The sequence below is a fragment of the Nyctereutes procyonoides genome, unplaced genomic scaffold (genome assembly GCF_905146905.1).
Source record: "Nyctereutes procyonoides isolate TBG_1078 unplaced genomic scaffold, NYPRO_anot_genome, whole genome shotgun sequence".
In the NCBI taxonomy this organism is placed as follows: Eukaryota; Metazoa; Chordata; class Mammalia; order Carnivora; family Canidae; genus Nyctereutes; species Nyctereutes procyonoides.
The window spans coordinates 45,375,023-45,394,562 of NW_026575140.1; the positions used below are offsets into that span (position 1 = coordinate 45,375,023).

Genomic DNA, 19,540 nt, shown 5'->3' on the forward strand with positions numbered 1-19,540 from the left:
TAGACTATAGATCTGCTGGTGAGGAATTCTTTCAACTTTCATATGTCTGATAGAAATCTTTTTGGTTGTTATTTTTTGTTTGTGGATTGGTTTGTTTTAGATATAAATTTTTACAATTTGATTGTTTGCTGATGTGCAAAATGGAAAATGATGATACAGTAGCACAATCTCTGAGTCGAGGAGAAAGGGCAGGGTTCAGAACAGAAGGTTTGGCTTCAGATACAATCATGAAAACTTATCTATGGTCACAAAAGGAAAGACTGAGCAGATGTTTACTGATGTGGGTGAATTTTTTTTTAAAGATTTTATTTATTTATTTGAGAGAGATAGAGCACAAGAGGCCACAGAGGCAGAGGGAGAAGCAGACTTGCTGTTGAGCAGGGAGCCCAATGCAGGGCTTGATCCCAGGACTCTGAGATCATGACCTGAGCTGAAGGCAGGCACGTAACCAACTGAGCCACTCAGGTGCCCCCGATGGGGGTGAATTGATTGATCTGTTAATGGATGCAATCAAACTGGGTTTCCGGATTTGAATCAAAGATCCACCACTTAATAGCTGAGCTATTTAAAACCTTTGAACTTCAGTGTTCACATCTATAGAGTCAAATGAACAACTGCCACACAGAGTGACTATAGCAATGAAATGAGTTAATATACACCAAACACTGAGTACATGGCAGGGCACATTATAAATGCTCAGTATCTGGGAGGAAAAAATGTGTAATGTTTCTTCGCTTTACTGCCTGAGTCAAGGAGAAAAGATTCTAGGATCTCATTTTTCCACCTGTACTTTCTCTTATCCCCCTTCTCTCACCCCTCCTTCCTTCCCAAAAGAATACATTTAAGACTCAAATGCCAGGTTGTCTGCAGGTGCAGTGTTTAAGACTGATAACATTTGGAGGCCAGATGTTAACTGATGTAAACACTATTAAGTGCTCAGTAGACCGGAGGCTGAGGCAATGATTTCCGATTTTATGATTATTATTTGAGTTTATAGTAAACTAGTCTGCCGCTCCTCCCAGCCCCCTACCTCCACCAAAAAGACATGTAGCCTCTTCAATCTCAAGAGAATATAAATTATTTTTAAAAAATATGAATTTCTGGAAATATTAAGTAATGGCATTTCACACACCTAGAACTGTGAATGGATGCTGCCTCCTCGTAGACCTCACTACATCCTTGCAGCTCTCTCTGAAAGGTCAATGACTTGTGAAACTTGGTCTGAAAACTCGTCTCATTTTCTGAAATAGGCCCAGAGTAATAATCACAAAACATGCTGTAGCAAGTTTTTACATCAATTGATATCTTAAATTTGAGCTTCCTTTGGATTAGTATGGGAACTGCCCCCAAGGACAGGAAGTCAATAAATGAGCTCTTCTCCTAATAAAGAAATATACATTTTTAAATAGCAATAAGATGAGTCTGCTATGAATTACTGAGCTGATTGTTAGTGTTTAATACCCTTACACACTCAGTTATTTATTCATTAATCTGTTGAACAGATTAGTTCAGGACTAGCAGTATGTCCCAGGCCTAGGGCCAGGCACTAGCTAATACATTGGTAAATAAAACAGATGACCTTCATGGAGCTTAGAGTTTTATGAGTGAGGAAGACAAGTAAAAAATAATGGACATACAAATAGGTATAGCAAAAAGTTTATATAGGTGCTATGAAGATAAGGGACCCTCTACAAATAATGGGTTAGGGAAAGAATTCTTTTTTTTTTTTTCAGTAGCTAAATTAATCCAAGGCTTAAAGAATGAGAAGAAGGCAGCCATCCCTAGAGTGGAGGAGAGAACAAGCAGAGAGACCAGCATGTATTTATTAATTTAACAAATATTTATTCAGTACTTTCTGTGAGTGTCCAAAGCAAATAAAATATACTAGAGAACAAAACAAACACACGCAAAACTAGCTAAGGTTGGAAAGTATTTGGCATGTTCCTGGAACAGAAAGGAAGCCCCTGAGGCTGAATCACATTGAACAGAGGGGAGTATGGTATGAAATGAGGTTGGAGAGGTAGTGGCAGGAACTGGATTATACAGGGACTTGTAATCCATGGTAAAGAGGTGGGATTTTATTCTAAATGCAATGACACGATTTGATTTTTATGTTAAGAGATTGCTTTTATTGTTATATGGGGAAGATTTTGGAAGCTGGGGGTAGAGTGGAAAGCAGAGAGATTCATAGGGTGGCTATTATAGTTCAAGTGAGATTTTAATGCACTGAAACTGTAGTGGCAGCAAAAATAAAATGTATAAGGTTTTGTTTTTGAGATTTTATTTATTTATTCATGAGAGACACAGAGACAGAGGCAGAGACATAGGCAGAGGGAGAAACAGGCTCTCTGCAGGGAGCCTCATGTGGAACTGGATCCTGGCACTCCAGGATCACCCCTGAGTGGAAGGCAGACAACCGCTGAGCCACCCAGGCATCCCTAAAGTGTATAGTTTTGATGTAGGATGAATAAAACATCTTGTCTAACTGAAAGAGGAGGAAGATACTTTGAGGAAGGAGGTAAATCATGGATGATTCAACTGAATAGATGGCCGGTCCATTTGCCACAGTGAGGGTGGCTGGTTGAATAAGTGGATGAAGGTGGGGGAGGTTTGGGCTAAAGATTAAAATTAATTCAAGTTTGCGGCCTAAGTCATAAACAATGAAATCATTCCAAAAGTGAAATTCGCTGTCTCATGGGATTAATGTGCCCCCCATCACTGGAGAATATACCAACAAGCTAAGTGACCATCTGTCTACAGTATTTTAGCTATATATCAAGCAGAATTCTAGAACTGATTTCTAAATGGTATCTGAGAACTTATTAAAGAAAGCAACAATTCCTGGAAGCCATCACTGGTTGAACAAGAACTGGTTTTCCCAGATCATTTCTCTTGAAGGGAATTTCACTTGCCTTTGAGCTCCTGGAAACTGACATGATATTTTTAAATAAATATTTTATTTGATTAATAGATTTTCTTTTTGGCAGGGCTACAAACATATAAATGGGAGTATTTATATCCTGTTAAGACATCATTTGAATATCTTCTATGACAATCTTTTAGAAAAGATGGAAAATGTAGGTTGGAAAATATGGAGCTAGTAGAAAATTTCTATACCCAAAGTGCAATGTAGAGCAGCAACACAGATAGTAACTTCTCAATTTTGGTTCCCCTCCCTCCCCCATGCTTTATAAAGTCCGCATACGAAATACATTCCCACACAAAACTATTCTTTTTTTTTTTAAAGGGGGTACTTTATTTTATTTATTTTATTTTATTTTATTTTTTATTCATGATAGTCACAGAGAGAGAGAGAGAGAGGCAGAGACACAGGCAGAGGGAGAAGCAGGCTTCATGCACCGGGAGCCCGATGTCGGATTCGATCCCGGGTCTCCAGGATCGCGCCCTGGGCCAAAGGCAGGCGCCAAACCGCTGCGCCACCCAGGGATTCCCCTTTTAATTTTTTTTTTTAACCACACAAAACTATTCTCATCTGGGGGGACCCCTACCTTTCCTAGGAATCACTTTTCTATGGAAAGTGACTTTTAGTTAAGATTCATTCTAAACCTTAGTACTCTTAAGTGAATCAAAGTCTGAGAGTAGATATGTGAAATTTTAGCCATAATTAGAACACGTAAAGAAAAGTATACTTACTTTATAACATTCATATTTCTGAAAATCATTTTTTACCTGGAAATAGATTGACAGAGCACTCTGTAAACTTGTTAGAAATAATGTTCTTATAATTATGAGGTAGGATTGTTTATATTTGGTTCTGCTTTCCTTGTACATCAAATCCTATAGCACAGGAACAACACAATGTGAAGTGATTAAAGGATCACATTAAAATAATCTCCTGAGCATTTCAAAAGGAAAGCTTTTAAAAGAAATGACCCTTGTCTTATAATCTCATTAGAAAAATGAAGTATTGGTATTACATCTTTGTTGATGCATTTCTTTCGTGAAACGTTTACAACCTAAGAAGGGATCTAAACAACAAGTAAAAGAAAGAAGTTGCAACATAAATTCCTCAGAAAAATTAAAGCTTTCTACCAAAGGAACATTAAAGAATATTCCTGGCACTTCTATTTCGGATACCACCAATACCAAGGGATGAGGATGACTGCTGCCAAGTAGGACCACTGCCTTCTCCTGGCAGAAGAAGGAGCCTTCTAAGGCTCCCTTCTAAGGCCCACTGGGCTTAGTACCCTATGGAAGGTATTCCAGCCCTCTCTGAGGGTGATATTTGATAGCAGGCCCCGGGTTCTTCTTTATGGAGCTAGCTTTTAGAGGTCAGTTAGAGAAGAGAGGTGCCCACAACACCACTAATGTTTCTTCTTTTTGGAGAAGTTCATCTGTGCTATGACGAGTGTATCAAGGGGAGCTGATAAAAGTTTCTTGGTCCCAAGTCATTCATTCCTTCATTGGTATATCCATCAGACATTTATTAAGTACCCATACTCTGGCAAACATGACTATTAGCAATGGGGTAAAAAATATGAAAAAGACGTTCTGTGCTCTTGACAAACAGACTAGAATAATAACAATTATGCTGGACAAGTGCTGTGGTAGAGATACACAGATGTCAATACAGGTATGGCTATATGGACAATGGAACAACTAACTCAGCTCAGAAAGGGAACAGGGATGAGGAAAATTAAATCTCTGGCTTAATAAATGGCACCAAGTTGGGGCACTTGGGTGGCTCAGTGGGTTAAGCATCTGCCTTCAGCTCAGGTCATGATCTCAGGGTCCTGGGATCAAGTCCCTCATCAGGTTCCCTGCTCAGCGGAGAGCCTGCTTCTCCCCTCTCCCTCTTCTGCTCCTCCTGCTTGTGCTCTCTCTCTCTCTCTGTCAAATAAATAAGTAAAATCTTTTTTTAAAAAATTTAAAAAGTAAATGGCACCAAATTCAAACACAATATCATCTGACCAAATTGTTTGGTAAAAAGGGAACAGAAATGGAGATTGGGAAGAATCCAAGGGCAGACTTTCCCACTACCTCTATCAAATCTCAACTAAAAAAAAAAAAAAATCTCAACTCAAGTGCCACCATCTGGGAATGATGAGGGGTGGTGGGGAGAGGAGTATGTGCTGGTGTAGAGCAGGAGACCACCTTTGTGGTTTATAGGGTGGGCCTGCTGACGCCCAAACTAAAGAAACACTCTTCTCCATACCTGTTTCTCCCACAGTGTTATGTTTTATTTTCTTCAAGGCAGTTATCACTATCTGATATTACCTTATTTGATTTATTTCTTGTCCATTCCTCCCCACGAGGATCTCATCTGTCCTGCACAGTGTGGTATTCTCAAGCCTAGAACAGTGCCTTGTTTTATAGTGGGCACCTAATGAATGAGTTGAATGAATGATCATTAACAATATAAAATCACATCAAGCCACTCTTGAGAACCAATCTTTCTTCCATCTCCAAAATGTCTATGAGATGGCTAATCTCAGAGGTGCCTCAGAGATCTTCTGTTCATTCTTTTCTTCATTCATTTCAGGGGTGAAAGACTGAAGTGTGAGGGTCAGGGAATGTGGAGTCTCTGTTTCATTCCAGTTATTTCCTCACAGAGCAGGAACTGGAAGCCAGATCTCCAGAATCCCAGAGCTCTTCAGCATTACTCTGCTACCTCTGGTTAAACCTCTCTGTGGGCAAAGCAATTTTAGATTATTGCCATGAGTGTAATTTTCAAAGCCCCTAGGAAGAAAAGAAAACAGTGGGAAGCTGCTCCTAGAATTCAGATGGGAGGGAAGTTACAGACTGTGGAACTGGATTCTCTGCTGTAACTATGGCCAGAGGAGTTCAGCCTACCTGCAGCGAGGACATGGGCTCTACATCACGCTGGCTGTGATTTTGCACCATTAAGCCCCTCATTAAAAATGAGGCCCGGCAGCAGCCTGCCACCATTAATTATATAAGGGTAGGTCACTGTCATTGTGGGTAGAAATGCATGTCCCTGTGCAGCCTCCCCATCCCCAGGGACCAGACAGCGCACTGAGGTCATGGCCAACAAAAGTATGTTTATTCTTATCAAGACTATAAGCAAGCATTTGAAGCTGTTAGTTTCTGAGTACAACTGAGGGAAATATTTTCCAACAGAACTTTAATGAAACATGGCATTTTCTCACAGATATACTACCACCATCCATGCACACACTTTCTATACACGAACAGAGACACAAAAATTTTCAAAAGCCAAAACTCCCCGGGATGGAGTTCCTGGGATACCGCAGGGAGGTGAGAAAGAATGGGGGAAGGGGAACCTATGGATTCCACCGAGGGACTTCTCAGAAGTCTTCACCTACCAGAGGTTTTAATCCAAATAGAAAAAGCTTTTTGTCAGATGAGAAATATAAACTGTGTGCTCCTCACATTCATTTAACAAACGCTAGTTATCTGTGCCTTCTGGTGTGAGATTTAGCTCTAGGCCCCAGGAATACAGAATGGATTAGGCTTAGTCCTGGCTTCAAGGTCACAGACCAGTGGAGTGAAAAAGAGGAGTAAACAGAGGAATACAATCCAGCGTGGTAGGTTCTGGGATCAAGAAGACGTTGTGGTTGCAGGCTCTGTTTTCTCCTCTTTGAGCTGGGAGGAAGAGAATTAGCCTTCCTAAGCTGTATAAAATTTAGTGATATATGAGATACTCAATGAATACGTTTTTAAGAAAGAAAAGCAAGGGATCCCTGGGTGGCGCAGCAGTTTGGCACCTGCCTTTGGCCCAGGGCGCGATCCTGGAGACCCGGGATCGAATCCTACATCGGGCTCCCGGTGCATGGAGCCTGCTTCTCCCTCTGCCTGTGTCTCTGCCTCTCTCTCCCTCTCTCTCTCTCTATGTGACTATCATAAATAAAAATTTAAAAAAATTAAAAAAAAAAGAAAGAAAAGCAAAACGGAGACAGTAGGGCACTTTCCCCCAAATGGCCATGAGCCATGCCCTGTGGGTCTAAGCCTCTTTTGGAGAGCTCACCATCTTTACCATGGGGCCATTTATCAACATAAGTCGGAGACTCACCTCCAGAAGCCCCAGGCCAAGTTGAAAAAGAAAAGTCTCCTCTGCTTCAGAAAGGAATTCCTCCTCCGAGGTTGTTTTGTGAGTTTTTGTTACTGAAATTGGGGTATGCACGTGCAATTGGGGGTCAGGAAACAACTGCCCTGGGAACAATTGGCAATCACCTGGCTTAGCTTGAATTCTCAGAAGCAGAGCTTCTCTTAGTTTAATAAAAGGTTTCATGTATACCTTGTGGTTCTGTTCTTTATCCCTGATTTTTCCTCCTGGGCTTATGAATAAGGCCTCAGTCACTTTTCTCCCTGGAGCCGGCGAGCAGCCCCACCTTCTCCGAGGGGAGGCGGGGAGGTGCCAAGGGTGGAAGCCTCAGCTGTCTTCTGCCATCTGCTGGCTCCCTCTTTGCACCGGTTCGGGCCTGGCTTTGCAAGATCCCTAAGAATGGGAGCTGCCAGCGGAGAAAGCGTGGGGCTGAGAAGGCTGTGGCTTTCATGAAAAAGGAGATAAGAAGATGGCAAACTGAGACTGGCCTAGGAGGATTTTTCCCATTATGGTGCTTGTGGAACGATGTCACCATCTCAGATATCCACGGCAGTGATTTTTCTGCACAAGATTGTTTTGTTCAGGGAAGACACAGCAGTGTGTCTTAGTTTCTTTCCATTTGTTCTGTTTCCTTTGATTTTACTTTTATTCTTAGATCGTCGCCTTCTAAGGCTTCTCGCATAAGTCACTGCCACCTCTCTATGGACTCATCCGTAAGAGATTGCAGAAACCCATTTCGGTGGGAACTGAGATGAGAGTAAGGAGTCAGGAAGAAGGGAGAGGAGAAGCATTTCGCAGTAAATCGCAAGATTCTTTCACTGGCACAGCTGCCATTTTTTGAGGATCTGTCATTTAGAAGGCTCTGGCCCAGATGCCCAGGATACAGAAATGAGTAATATCAGGTCCCTTCTCTCTGGGAAACAGGAATCTAGTGGGAAATCAGCTAAATAGAGAACAAAGTGGAGAGGTACAAAGGGCTGTGATCAAGTGCTTCAGTAAAGGAGCAGAGACAGTGGTGAGAAAGGCATTGCCATTTCAGGGAGCACCACTTCTTACCCACAGATTACCCACTCCCACTACTGCCTCAGAGAGGCCGAGAACCCTAGTTACAAAGCAGGAGAGAGTTGTTAAAATATTCTGTCTTCGACAACAACGAGCAATTGATTCAGCCCAGGGTGATGGGCCAAGGCAGGGAGCAGGAGGCAGCATCATGGGGGGGGGGGGGGGCGCAGCATGCAGAATCCAGGACGGGAGAGAGCAGTTCTGGGACTTTCTCTGAACCTAGAAAAAAAGCATTACTGTTTCCCTCCGTGTGCTGGATGTGCACGAGCCCTTCCAGGGAAGTACAGTGAAATATTCAGAAACTCATGAGTGACATCCTGCCTTAATCTATCTGAAAGTTATGAGTGACCTCATCTAAATATTACAGTAGCTATAAGCTCAAAGATATCAAGTATGATATTATTTAAGACCGTAAATGCGATGCCAACAGTAAGGAAAGTGCTTAAGAAAGTATGATACAGCTTCTGGGTGAACCATTAAGTGCCAGGGCATGGAAAATGATAATTCCAGAAACTGCAGTACATGAAAATACTGGTACAAAAAATCATAATACGAGCCTCCAGGAAAACTTATTCAGAGGGAAACATACTAAATTGCTAATAAAAGTGGTATTTTTTTCTCTGTTGTCTGTGCTTTAGATGATATATAAAACTGTTATACTGATGACTGTCATAATGATTTTTTTTTTTATTACAAAGAAGTCTAAAGGTGAAATGTGTGTCCTGAAGGCAGGCGCAAAAAATTACCCTACGTAATTCCTTCTAAATAAATTATCCCCATTTGTGTGTCTGTTTCTGATATTTCAGATTCCCTTTTCTCCCTAATTGTGTTTCAGTTTGTGTGGTCTATTCATTTTGCTCGTTAGGTCTGTCCCCAGTCTTCCCCTAGCCCACAGCCCTCCTCCCACCCTGGGTCTGCGGGATGTATTGTGATGTCTGCCCGTGAATGTTGCTGTGACTGGGGCTGGTGTCTGGTTGGTGATTCATGTTTGTTTCTGAGTTGTACATCTGTGTTGGTTGCTTTGAAACAGTGCCCCAGGGGATATGAAAGGCCCTTTGTTTCACCAAGACTGCTTCTTTGCACCAGAATTCTTCCCTGGATTCTTCTGAATTCCAGCAAGCTCCTCTATGAGTTTAGAATTTAGGCACGGTAAAGGGTAAAGAAACCAAACCAAACCAAACAAAAACAAACGAGAACAGCATGGAAAGAGATTTGGTGTCTGGGTCTAGTCCCTGCTTACCTGTCAGGACCAAACTTCTTATATATTAACCCTGGGGCAGAAAGCCTTTGACATCCGTGTTAAGGGTAATGCCTGGTGAACTTAAAGTTTCACCCCCTAGGAATGCCTCAAGCAGAAAATAGGGCAGAACGAGGCCCGGTGGAAACCCTCCCTGGTGGAATAAGTTCTAAGACTTTAGTAGGCATACCCACTTGATGGGTGTCTGATATTTTAGCACAGGCACACGCATTCATAATGTTTAATGACTGCCACCACATGGGCACTGACCAATTAAATGGACACAGGTGGTAGTGCTGAAGCTAGAGACCCCTGCTGTTCCAGACACCAACCCTGTAGTACGTCACTGGAGCCAGCAAATTCTGGAGGGCCTGGGGCAGCGGCTGGCTGCCAACTGTTACCAAAGTATTTCAGTGTTTTAATATCCATCAAGGCTGAACAGATACATCCTAAAAGAATAACAGGAGTACACATGAAACTTCAAAGCCCATGCCCACTCTTAAGCTATATGTAGTGTCATGTTCACCTTTTGAGAACTTCCCTCTTTGTCCCGAAGAATAGTTCAGAACCAGTGTCAGGACCTACCAGTTCTACAGGGTCTGGGTGACACAAAGGAGTCCTTATCCACAAAGGAGCTCTTTATTTTGCTGAACAACTAGTATAGATCTCACCCAAGGAAAGTTTGCAAGTCAGCTTTCATTATATTTTCACTCTCTGCAATGTAGTTGGCTTACAACATAGCTCTACCTCTAGGCAGGCAAAGAAACAAGCTGGTATATGTGAGTGATTGCCCACCTGCCCGCTTGCTTGTAGTCTTTGAAAGGCAGCCCCATCCCAGACCATTAGCCTGCTGTGAAAATCCATGCACTGGTGCCTAGAAAGTCCAAATACATATTGGATTGTTATGGCTCTTTCTTGTCCTTTTAACCAGAGATTCTCACCTGCTGCTTCTTATCAGACACCTGGTGTTTGTAGGTTGGCTAAAAGCAGCTTCTCAGAATAGTCTCTGGGGAAGCATGATAACCCTGCATTGTGTTATTTCTTATTTCCTGTTTCAAAGAAACCTACAGCTTCAGGGTAATTTGCTGCTTCTGTCTTCATTCAAGATAACAGTCAAGGCTGCACGTAATCTTACTGACTCTCTACATACCGAACGCAAATTTTGTTTGAATTCAAAAGAAAAATTGCCCTCAAGTAGCCGGCAAGTCATGCTGATAGGCTGTCATTAGAGAAGGCTGGGATTGTAGAGAAATGAATTGGAGGACTTGCGTCTTTCAGTACTCACCCTACAAGGTACCTCAAGGTACCCTTGAGCAAGTATTTAAAATCTTTCTAAGCCTTCATTTTCCTCAAATGTAGAGTGTGGACATACTGTATACTTCATCGGGTTGTTTTAAAGGGTAGGTGGAATAACAGATCAGAAAGCAATTTGTAAACTAAAGAAATATAAGCAAAATTCACCCCAAGAGAGCAAGTTGTAAGAACTAGTGAAAGAAATGACCATGAGTGTGAAAATAAGTGATGGCAGCTGGATGAATATGAAGGAAGCCCACTATTGTGGTCCTAGCTTAGAAGAGAGAACATTCCCAGGTTCATACTTTCTTCATTACCTTTCTGCAGAGCTTTAGCTGGAGACCAGTGAGTGGTCTAGAGAAATGGTAGGCAAGACGGTTACTGGCAGTTTAAGGCAAAGGGAGGTAGTGCACACGGGCAAATGCATAGAGGATGATGGAGAGCAGGGGAAGGACACAGTGCCTAACATGCTACCAGGATAGGGAGAGAGGACAAGAGACTAAATCCCCACTGCTCCCATCAGTGTGTTCATAGATCAAACCTTGTTCGACTAATCTGGGCTTGAGGGCACCTTCTTAGGGTGAGCAGACTAACTAGAAATCCTAAAGTCTCTCCTATGCTGGAGCCAGTGGCTAGAACCCTAAGATAAAGCTCTGCAGCCCTGGAGGGTAATTTGGCATTACCAGATTAATTAAACCATTTTCTGCGATTAAACTTGCATATGAATATTAAGTCTCAGACTGGGCCTCCCATCTAATCAGCCAGTGAATGTTTTCAGGATAGCACTCTGTTCCTGAAACATTGAGAAATATGCATATTGTATCTTTAATGAGACCGTGATGTTTATTTATGGCAGGAAGAAGTCTCCCAGCTCTGAAGACTCATTTAAGTGATAGTTTAGTGTCTGACACCTAGAGCTGTGTTAGATGCAGTCTCTGGAGTTGCTTATTATCACCAAATTATTTTATGGTTGGCTCTTATTCTGAATTTGTTCTTGCCGCTGAAAGGTCATGGGGCTTTGCTCCAGGGTTCAAGTCCTGCCTCCACTATTTACTAATGATGACTGGACTTCTGCGGGACTGTTTCCTTCATACAAAATGAGAGTAATAGTGATTGCAACTCAAAGTTGTTTAGAAGATTAAAATTTTGCATAAAGTGCAGACGTTTTATGTAAAATGCCTGGCACACTTTGGTTCTCTATGAATGTACATCGAATGTCCTCCTCCATGATTATGTGACCAGAATTTTTTGCTTTCTCTTAAGCTTTGATGTGGAAAATGGCCCTTCTCCAGGTCGGAGCCCGCTGGACCCCCAGGTCAGCTCTTCCTCTGGGTTGGTGCTCCATGCCACCTTTCCTGGGCACAGCCAGCGTAGAGAGTCCTTTCTCTACAGATCAGACAGCGACTATGACCTGTCACCAAAGGCAATGTCAAGAAACTCTTCACTTCCAAGCGAGCAGTAAGTACGAGCCCTGTGTGGCTTCCAGTCTCACACCTATCTCATCTTTAACCTGTCACAGCAGCAACAACAACTGTTCCCTCCTTAACCCGTGGGAAGGAGAGAGGAGAAAAATGAACATGGGCAGAGGTGACAATGATGATCTTTAAAACATTAGTACTCACTAGCATGAGAAATACGTAGCTGAGGTCTCCAAGGGTATTCAAAATCTCAGGCACAGTGTACAGTTTTCCTCTGTTATTGATACTTAAAAAAAAAACTGTCATTCGGCTTCATTTCCTGAACAGTTGAATCATTTATGGGTTGAGAACCTTAACACTTTTTGCAAATAATACTTGAATTTTCCACAGTATATGCAGTTTGCATGAGGCTATGGTGAAAAAGAAAAACAGCAGTTGGGGACATGCCTCCTTTCTCAGTGGTCTTTGGTGACATTTAATAGCCATCATCCAGCCACAGGTCTGCATCCCTTCTCTGGAACCTTAACCCAATGCCCACTTGCTGCTGGGTTCCTTGGTGAGACACAACACTCCACCACCCTATTAAACACAGCTGATGTTTTTGTTTTGCTGCTATTAATTGTAGATCTCTAATTTGTAAAGAACAATGACGAGGTTGTATTACTCGTTTATTAAATTTCTGAAACTAAATAAAGCTGGATGCGGGAATTCATGCCTTAAGAGTTTTCTGGGCACATGTACAATTGTTTTTAACATCATATGTTATAAAGATATTGGTAGCTCCCTAAAATCTCTGGCCTGGAAATTTTCACTGGGCTCTCTTCTGCCGTTGGAAAAGAAGCAAAAAAGGGTCACCTTCTTATGAAAGGGGCAGGGGACATTTTAAAGCTACCAGTAAGAAAGGATTCTCAGGGCATTTCTGCCAACAAATTCCAATAGAAGCACCCTTGGCCTAAAATGTCTCAATTGTTGGGTAGGCCAAAATTCATTTATTCATTAATTTGGCAGATACGTCCCAAATCTCTCCAATGTGCCATGCAGTATGTTAGGCTCTGGGGATAAAAGATTAACAAAACAGTGGAAAAATCACAGATGAGTTAAAAACAGATATTCTCAGAAAGGTTGCATGCTCTCAGGGAGGTTACAGTTAATAAGAAAGATAAAAAGAACACCCACATAACTCTACTACGGAGTGGAAGGAAATATTTAATGAGTGCTTATCTCAAGGCCAGTGGTACCAATATGGCTTATTTCTTTTAATCTTCATGACAGTCCTGTCAGGTAGGTACCACTATTATCTTCACTGTATAGATAATGAAAGCAAGCCTTTGAGAGACTGGAGAAAACTGACCTCATCCCGTGACTCTATGACTGTATGCCATGCTGTATCCCACAATGTAGCTAAGACTGACCACATTCAAATTTTTTTATTCTATTTGCCTATGTTCTTTAAACTGCAGAGTAGAATCTCTACCACCAGATAGAAGACAGATGAGTGCAGAGTCAAGGTGCCTGAGGCAGGAGGAGAGGTAATCCCTTTGCTGCAGATTATGCCGAGCCAAGAATGTTTCTGACCAAGGTTTGCATGGGGGCTTGGCTGAGTATACCTAGAATTTCCTCTTTTACCAAGAGAAACACCTCTCTAGACATCGTAGGTAGAAAGCAGAGGAAACCGGGTGAGCTGAAAGTAATTATAGTTGCATTCACATAGTGTCTGACAGGTAAAAGATTAGCTTTGGAAGGCAGCTCACAGTTCCCCACACTCTTGCCAAATAGCGTGATGAGTCTCAGGGTCATTCCGAGGCTTCCCAGAAGGTTCTGACCAAATTTCAGATTAAATTCTGATAATTTTTTAAGAACCAAAGGTTATGAAAATTTTGAACTCAAGGAGACCTTAAGGATTACAGTCCAACTCAGTCTACAGCTGTAAAAAAAGAGACTTAATTCTAAGTGACTCTGCATGTGGTGTCTCTAATATTCATGGTTTACCCTCTTCAATTTTGTCAACCAGCAAAATTTTCCCCCTAACTTAGAACCTACATAGTGTGGTCAACTGTAAATTTAGGCAAGTTATAATTGTATGTGTAAGTTATCTAGTATCATTCTCACTGTTTTGTTTTTGTTTTTCAAGAAAAGGACTTCTTAAAATTAAAAGAAAAAAATGTAGAAAGGACACACTTTCATAATAAAGATTAGCCTTTCCTGAGAAAACACAGTGGGCAATATAAGATCACCCTTTCAAAGATATTGATAATAGAATCTATTAAAATCTTTGAATGAATAAAAATGGTGTATTTTTTTACTTTGCAAATGTTTCAACGTTAGAGGTAAACTTTTATATATTTGTCAGTTTAGGAATTTCTATTTCTCAATACAAAAAGAAGAGGAGCTTGAATGATATCCAGATTTTTCTGGTATTTCCTTTTATCAGGACTGTGTTGGAAAATCCAGTTTCACATCAGTAGCTTGAGCTAAACTGAAGTAATGATCTCAAAGATATTTCACCTGATTATTACTCTTCAGAGTGAATTGAAATGAATAGAAGAAGAGCAACCCACAATCCTCTCCATGCTTTTCCTGTCTTCTTCCCATGGGAGCCAAGGAAAAGAAGGATAGGTCTAGAGTCTTGATGGAAAGGTCATTGGGTGGGGGTTATGGGATGCTCCCAGCTCAGAAGCTCCTCGTATTCAGCATGGTACCTTCATGGATTTATGTAGAAGGTGGAAAACTTGCATAATACCTCTGTATTAAACCCTAGAGGTTACCAGGTATTTACCCCAATGACAGATGTAGTGAAATGACGGGACACCTGCACCCCAATGTTCATAGCAGCAATGTCCACAATAGCCAAACTGTGAAAGGAGCCATGATGTTCTTCAACAGATGAAGGATAAAGATGTGGTCTATATATACAATGGAATATTACTCAGCCATCAGAAAGGATGAATAGCTACCATTTACTTTAACATGGATGGAACTGGAGGGTATTATGCTGAGTGAAGTAAGTCAATCAGAGAAAGATAATTATCATATGGTTTCATTTATATACAGAATATAAGAAATAGTGAAAGGACAGAAACTGAATGGTAAAAAATTAAAGAGGAAGACAAACCATGAGAGACTCCTAACTCTAGGAAACAAAGGATTGTTGAAAGGGAGGGGGGTGGGGAGATGGGGTAAATGGGAGATGGGTATTAAGGAGGGCACATGATGAGATGAGCACTGGATGCTATACTGTATGTTGGCAAATTGAATTTAAATAAAATATTTTTAAAAACCCAGTAGTAGGGATCCCTGGGTGGCGCAGCGGTTTAGCGCCTGCCTTTGGCCCAGGGCGCGATCCTGGGGACCCGGGATCGAATCCCATGTCAGGCTCCCGGTGCATGGAGCCTGCTTCTCCCTCTGCCTATGTCTCTGCCTCTCTCTCTCTCTCTCTCTCTCTGACTATCATAAATAAAAAATAAATAAAAAAATAAAAAACCCAGTAGTAGGGACAACACTAGCTTTTCCACATTTCTCATCTGAACACTTTCAGAAGAGTAAAGGGAAACATAAGCAAGGAGAGTGAGTGAGAAAATATTAAGATTAAAAATGGGAATGGAAAATTAAAAGTGGCTTTAACTTTTAGCAACCAAAGAAAGATTGAAATGAGGCTTTCTAGTAAAGAAAACAAGATCATCACTGGGTCCCATGAGGAAATTTCAGATGCTTTCCTAGATGTGGCAATACTCTGCTGATTTCTCTTTTGTTCCTCTGTTATAGTCATCTCTAACGTAATGCCTATGTACACCGAGGTACAGATTTCCCAATGGGAACATCAAGTACTGGAAACTGGTGAGACCAGTTACGTTGTTCAAAACTGTGGCAGGAACCACCCTGAACAGGATGGAGTTTTGACAGTCCACAAATCCACAGGGAAGGAAGATCTGCATTTCCTTCATTTGGTCACCCCATTTGCAAAGCCTAATGTAGGCAAAGAGCATTTTAAAGTCATTTGTGTGAGAGCTAAATGGTCTCTAGAGAGAGCATTCAAGGGAAAAAAAGCATTAATAACTGCTCACTTAAATGTAAGACCAGTTTATTGATGGACTACCAAAAAAGTACCCTGTGGTGTTTAAGACTTCAGTTAGACCTACAGCCATCACACTTAACTAGCATCCTGACGTTGGCATTGAATCTCTTTTACAGTGCTAAATTACCTGTAAATAAAAGTACACATAAAATAAAAGTGCATTTCCTATGTGCTAGGTACTATTTAAAGTACTTTACAGATGTTAACTCATTTAATTCCCATTACTTTACTTGAGTTGGTACTATAATTTTCTTGTGTTAAAGATGAAGACATTAATGCTTAAGGAAGTTAAGTAACATGCCTAATAAATGGGGAACCACGGCTTCACTCTAAATCATATGGGTATTTAGTATATATACAGACTCAAAATGAGGATGAAAAATAAAAATATTGATATTAATATCTGCTCTGCCTACTTTCCCAGCTGTTATGAGGATCATATTCATTCTTTTTTTATAACAAAAACTTTTAAATTTAGGCACTCTGCAAACAAAGAAAACATTTTCTGTGTCTTCATAAGAGTTGAAAGTTTAATAAGTCTATAGGGAGTTTTAATATCTTCGAATTAGGGGAATTATAGAAAGGTATTTGGGGGACTTTGAAAGGTCTGGCCAGGCAGGTGAGTAACCCACTTTGAATAGTTAGGGCTAAGATATAAGAGTTAGCCAGGTGGAGGGTTATGCAGGAAGAAGGGCCTTGTGCTAACTACTCTCTAGTTGTCAGGAGCATTATGCAGAAGCACAACTCAGTGCAACTGAGGCAGAGAATGTGAGCGGATGAGGAAGTGGTGAGAAGCAAGGCTGGAAAAGTAAACAGGAACCTCATCACCAGGTGCCTGTCCTAAGGAGTTGGTCTCTGTACTGAAGGGAATTAGTGGGGAGCTACTAAAGGCTTTTATTTTTTTTAAGATTTTATTTATTTATTTATTTATTTACTTACTTACTTACTTACTTACTTACTTACTTACTTACTTACTTATTTATCAGAGAAAGAGAGCATGCATAAGCATGGGCAGCAGCAGAGGGACAGGGAGAAGCAGGTTCCCCACTGAGCAAGGAGCCCGATGTAGCACTCCATCCCTGAATCCCGGGATCATGACCTGAGTCAAAGGCAGATGCTTAACTGACTGAGCCACCCAGGCACCATGCTACTAAAGGCTTTTAAGCAGGAAAATACATAATCCAATGAATATTTTTGAAAGATAGCTCTGATTACATTCAAGAGTGGTTTGGGGGATCCCTGGGTGGCGCAGCGGTTTGGCGCCTGCCTTTGGCCCAGGGCGCGATCCTGGAGACCCAGGATCGACTCCCACATCGGGCTCCCGGTGCATGGAGCCTGCTTCTCCCTCTGCCTATGTCTCTGCGCCTCTCTCTCTCTCTGTGTGACTATCATAAATAAATAAAAAATTTATAAAAAAAAAAAGAGTGGTTTGGATGGTGGACAAGCCTAAAGACTAGTGTCCAAGAGCCAGATGGAGGACTGCTTTGGTAATCCACATAATAGAGGGTAGGGATCTACATTAGAGGAGATCCAGTGGGCAATTAATAAATATTTGCAAGTTAGCATAAGCAGGGGTTGGTGGTTGTATGGGGGGAGGTTTCAGGCTTGACCAACAAGATAGGTGGTTGCGCCATATTTTAGGGTCAAGAACATTCTCTTGTCACATGAAATAATGTATGTGAAAATGCTTTATAAACTGTAAAGTACAATATTAGTTCTTTTGACTGCAAGAGGGGAGGATATGACTCTTCCAACAGAGTTCTCACCAGTAGGGGAGATAGACATGCAATATTAAAGTTATAATAATAATGATACCTATTACTAACAAGAATAACTATGACTAAATGAATAAATGCTTACATGTACAATAACTAACTTAATTCTTACAACACACCACATTACAGATAAAGAAATTGAGACCTAGAGAGGTTGCCTGGTGTCTAATAGCTAGTAATTGTGCAATCCAGAAACAAACCAGTGCTGTCTGGCTCCAAAATCTGTGTTCTTGACCACCGTAGTATATGTCTATCTGTAGGACAGAGTAAAATCAGCGTTACAAGTAGAATTCTATGTGTAGGTATGAAACAGAGAAAGACAAAATTAATGGAATCCAGAGGGCATACCAAAGGAAGTAGCATTTTTACTTTCTAGAAAACCTTTTCACTGTTTAGTGCAGACCTGGAAGACCTATAGTTGTCATCACCAATTATTCTACAAAGTTGTAATGTGCTGGTTTTGTCACTAGATGTTGCTCATGCCATGGTTCTGAACATCTGGTATTGCCCTCCCTAGCCATTTGGGAAACTAAGTACATCAGTTTTCATAATTAATCATAATAAATTTTATTATTTCTGTGCCATTTTATTGTAATTATTAATATATCAAATTATGATTAAACATTTTAAATAGTTTAATAAATAATCTGGCTGTGCTCAGATAGGAATTTTGTTTTTTTTTCCTATGCTTGCTATAAATTACCTGCAAATTGTCTGATCCATTCCCCTAGCAGCTATTATATGATGTACAGCATGAGTTTTGCCTTTCAAATCCTTTAAAGGAACCAGCACTGGGACCTGCAAGTCCATCTCTTGTTTCTGAATTTTCTGCTTTCCTTTAAAAAAAAATTATATTTATTTGTTCACACACAGAGAGAGGCAGAGACTTAGACAGGAGAAACAGGCTCCTTGCAGGGAGCACGATGTGGGACTCGATTCCAGGACCCAGGATCATGTACTAAGCCAAAGGCAGAAGCTTAAACACTGAGCTACCCAGGTGTCCTGATTTCTGCTTTCCTAAACTTCAAAAGTTCCATGATTATAAAGTCATGCTGACATGGTGCCCCCTTAGTGTTTTCTTCCCTTAAATCATTGCTTTGTACCTTTTTGGTAACTTCTCATTCATGCAACAATTCATCAGCTTTAGGTGCTACACGTGTATGAGATTTGCTTACATGGTTAGCGCTGCTAGAACATCGGGGTGCAGGTGCCCCGGCGTTTCATTGCATCTGAATCTTCGGGGTAAATCCCTAACAGTGCAATTGCTGGGTCGTAGGGCAGGTCTATTTTTAATTCTTTGAGGAACCTCCACACAGTTTTCCAGAGTGGCTGCACCAGTTCACATTCCCACCAACAGTGTAAGAGGGTTCCCTTTTCTCCGCATCCTCTCCAACATTTGTTGTTTCCTGCCTTATTAATTTTCCCCATTCTCACTGGTGTGAGGTGGTATCTCATTGTGGTTTTGATTTGTATTTCCCTGATGGCAAGTGATGCAGAGCATTTTCTCATGTGCATGTTGGCCATGTCTATGTCTTCCTCTGTGAGATTTCTCTTCATGTCTTTTGCCCATTTCATGATTGGATTGTTTGTTTCTTTGGTGTTGAGTTTAATAAGTTCTTTATAGATTTTGGAAAC

At 41.1% G+C, this 19,540-nt stretch overlaps 1 protein-coding gene across 2 annotated transcripts in view; it reads left to right on the top strand.

The window, feature by feature from the left end:
* The window catches only part of PDE4B (phosphodiesterase 4B), a 346,024-nt gene that overhangs the window by 211,170 nt on the left and 115,314 nt on the right, over positions 1-19,540 (top strand). For both annotated transcript variants that reach the window (XM_055306684.1, XM_055306686.1), the window contains exon 2: positions 11,904-12,098. In XM_055306684.1, coding sequence (XP_055162659.1) covers positions 11,904-12,098 — 195 coding nt within the window. The remainder of the gene's footprint in view (positions 1-11,903; positions 12,099-19,540) is intronic.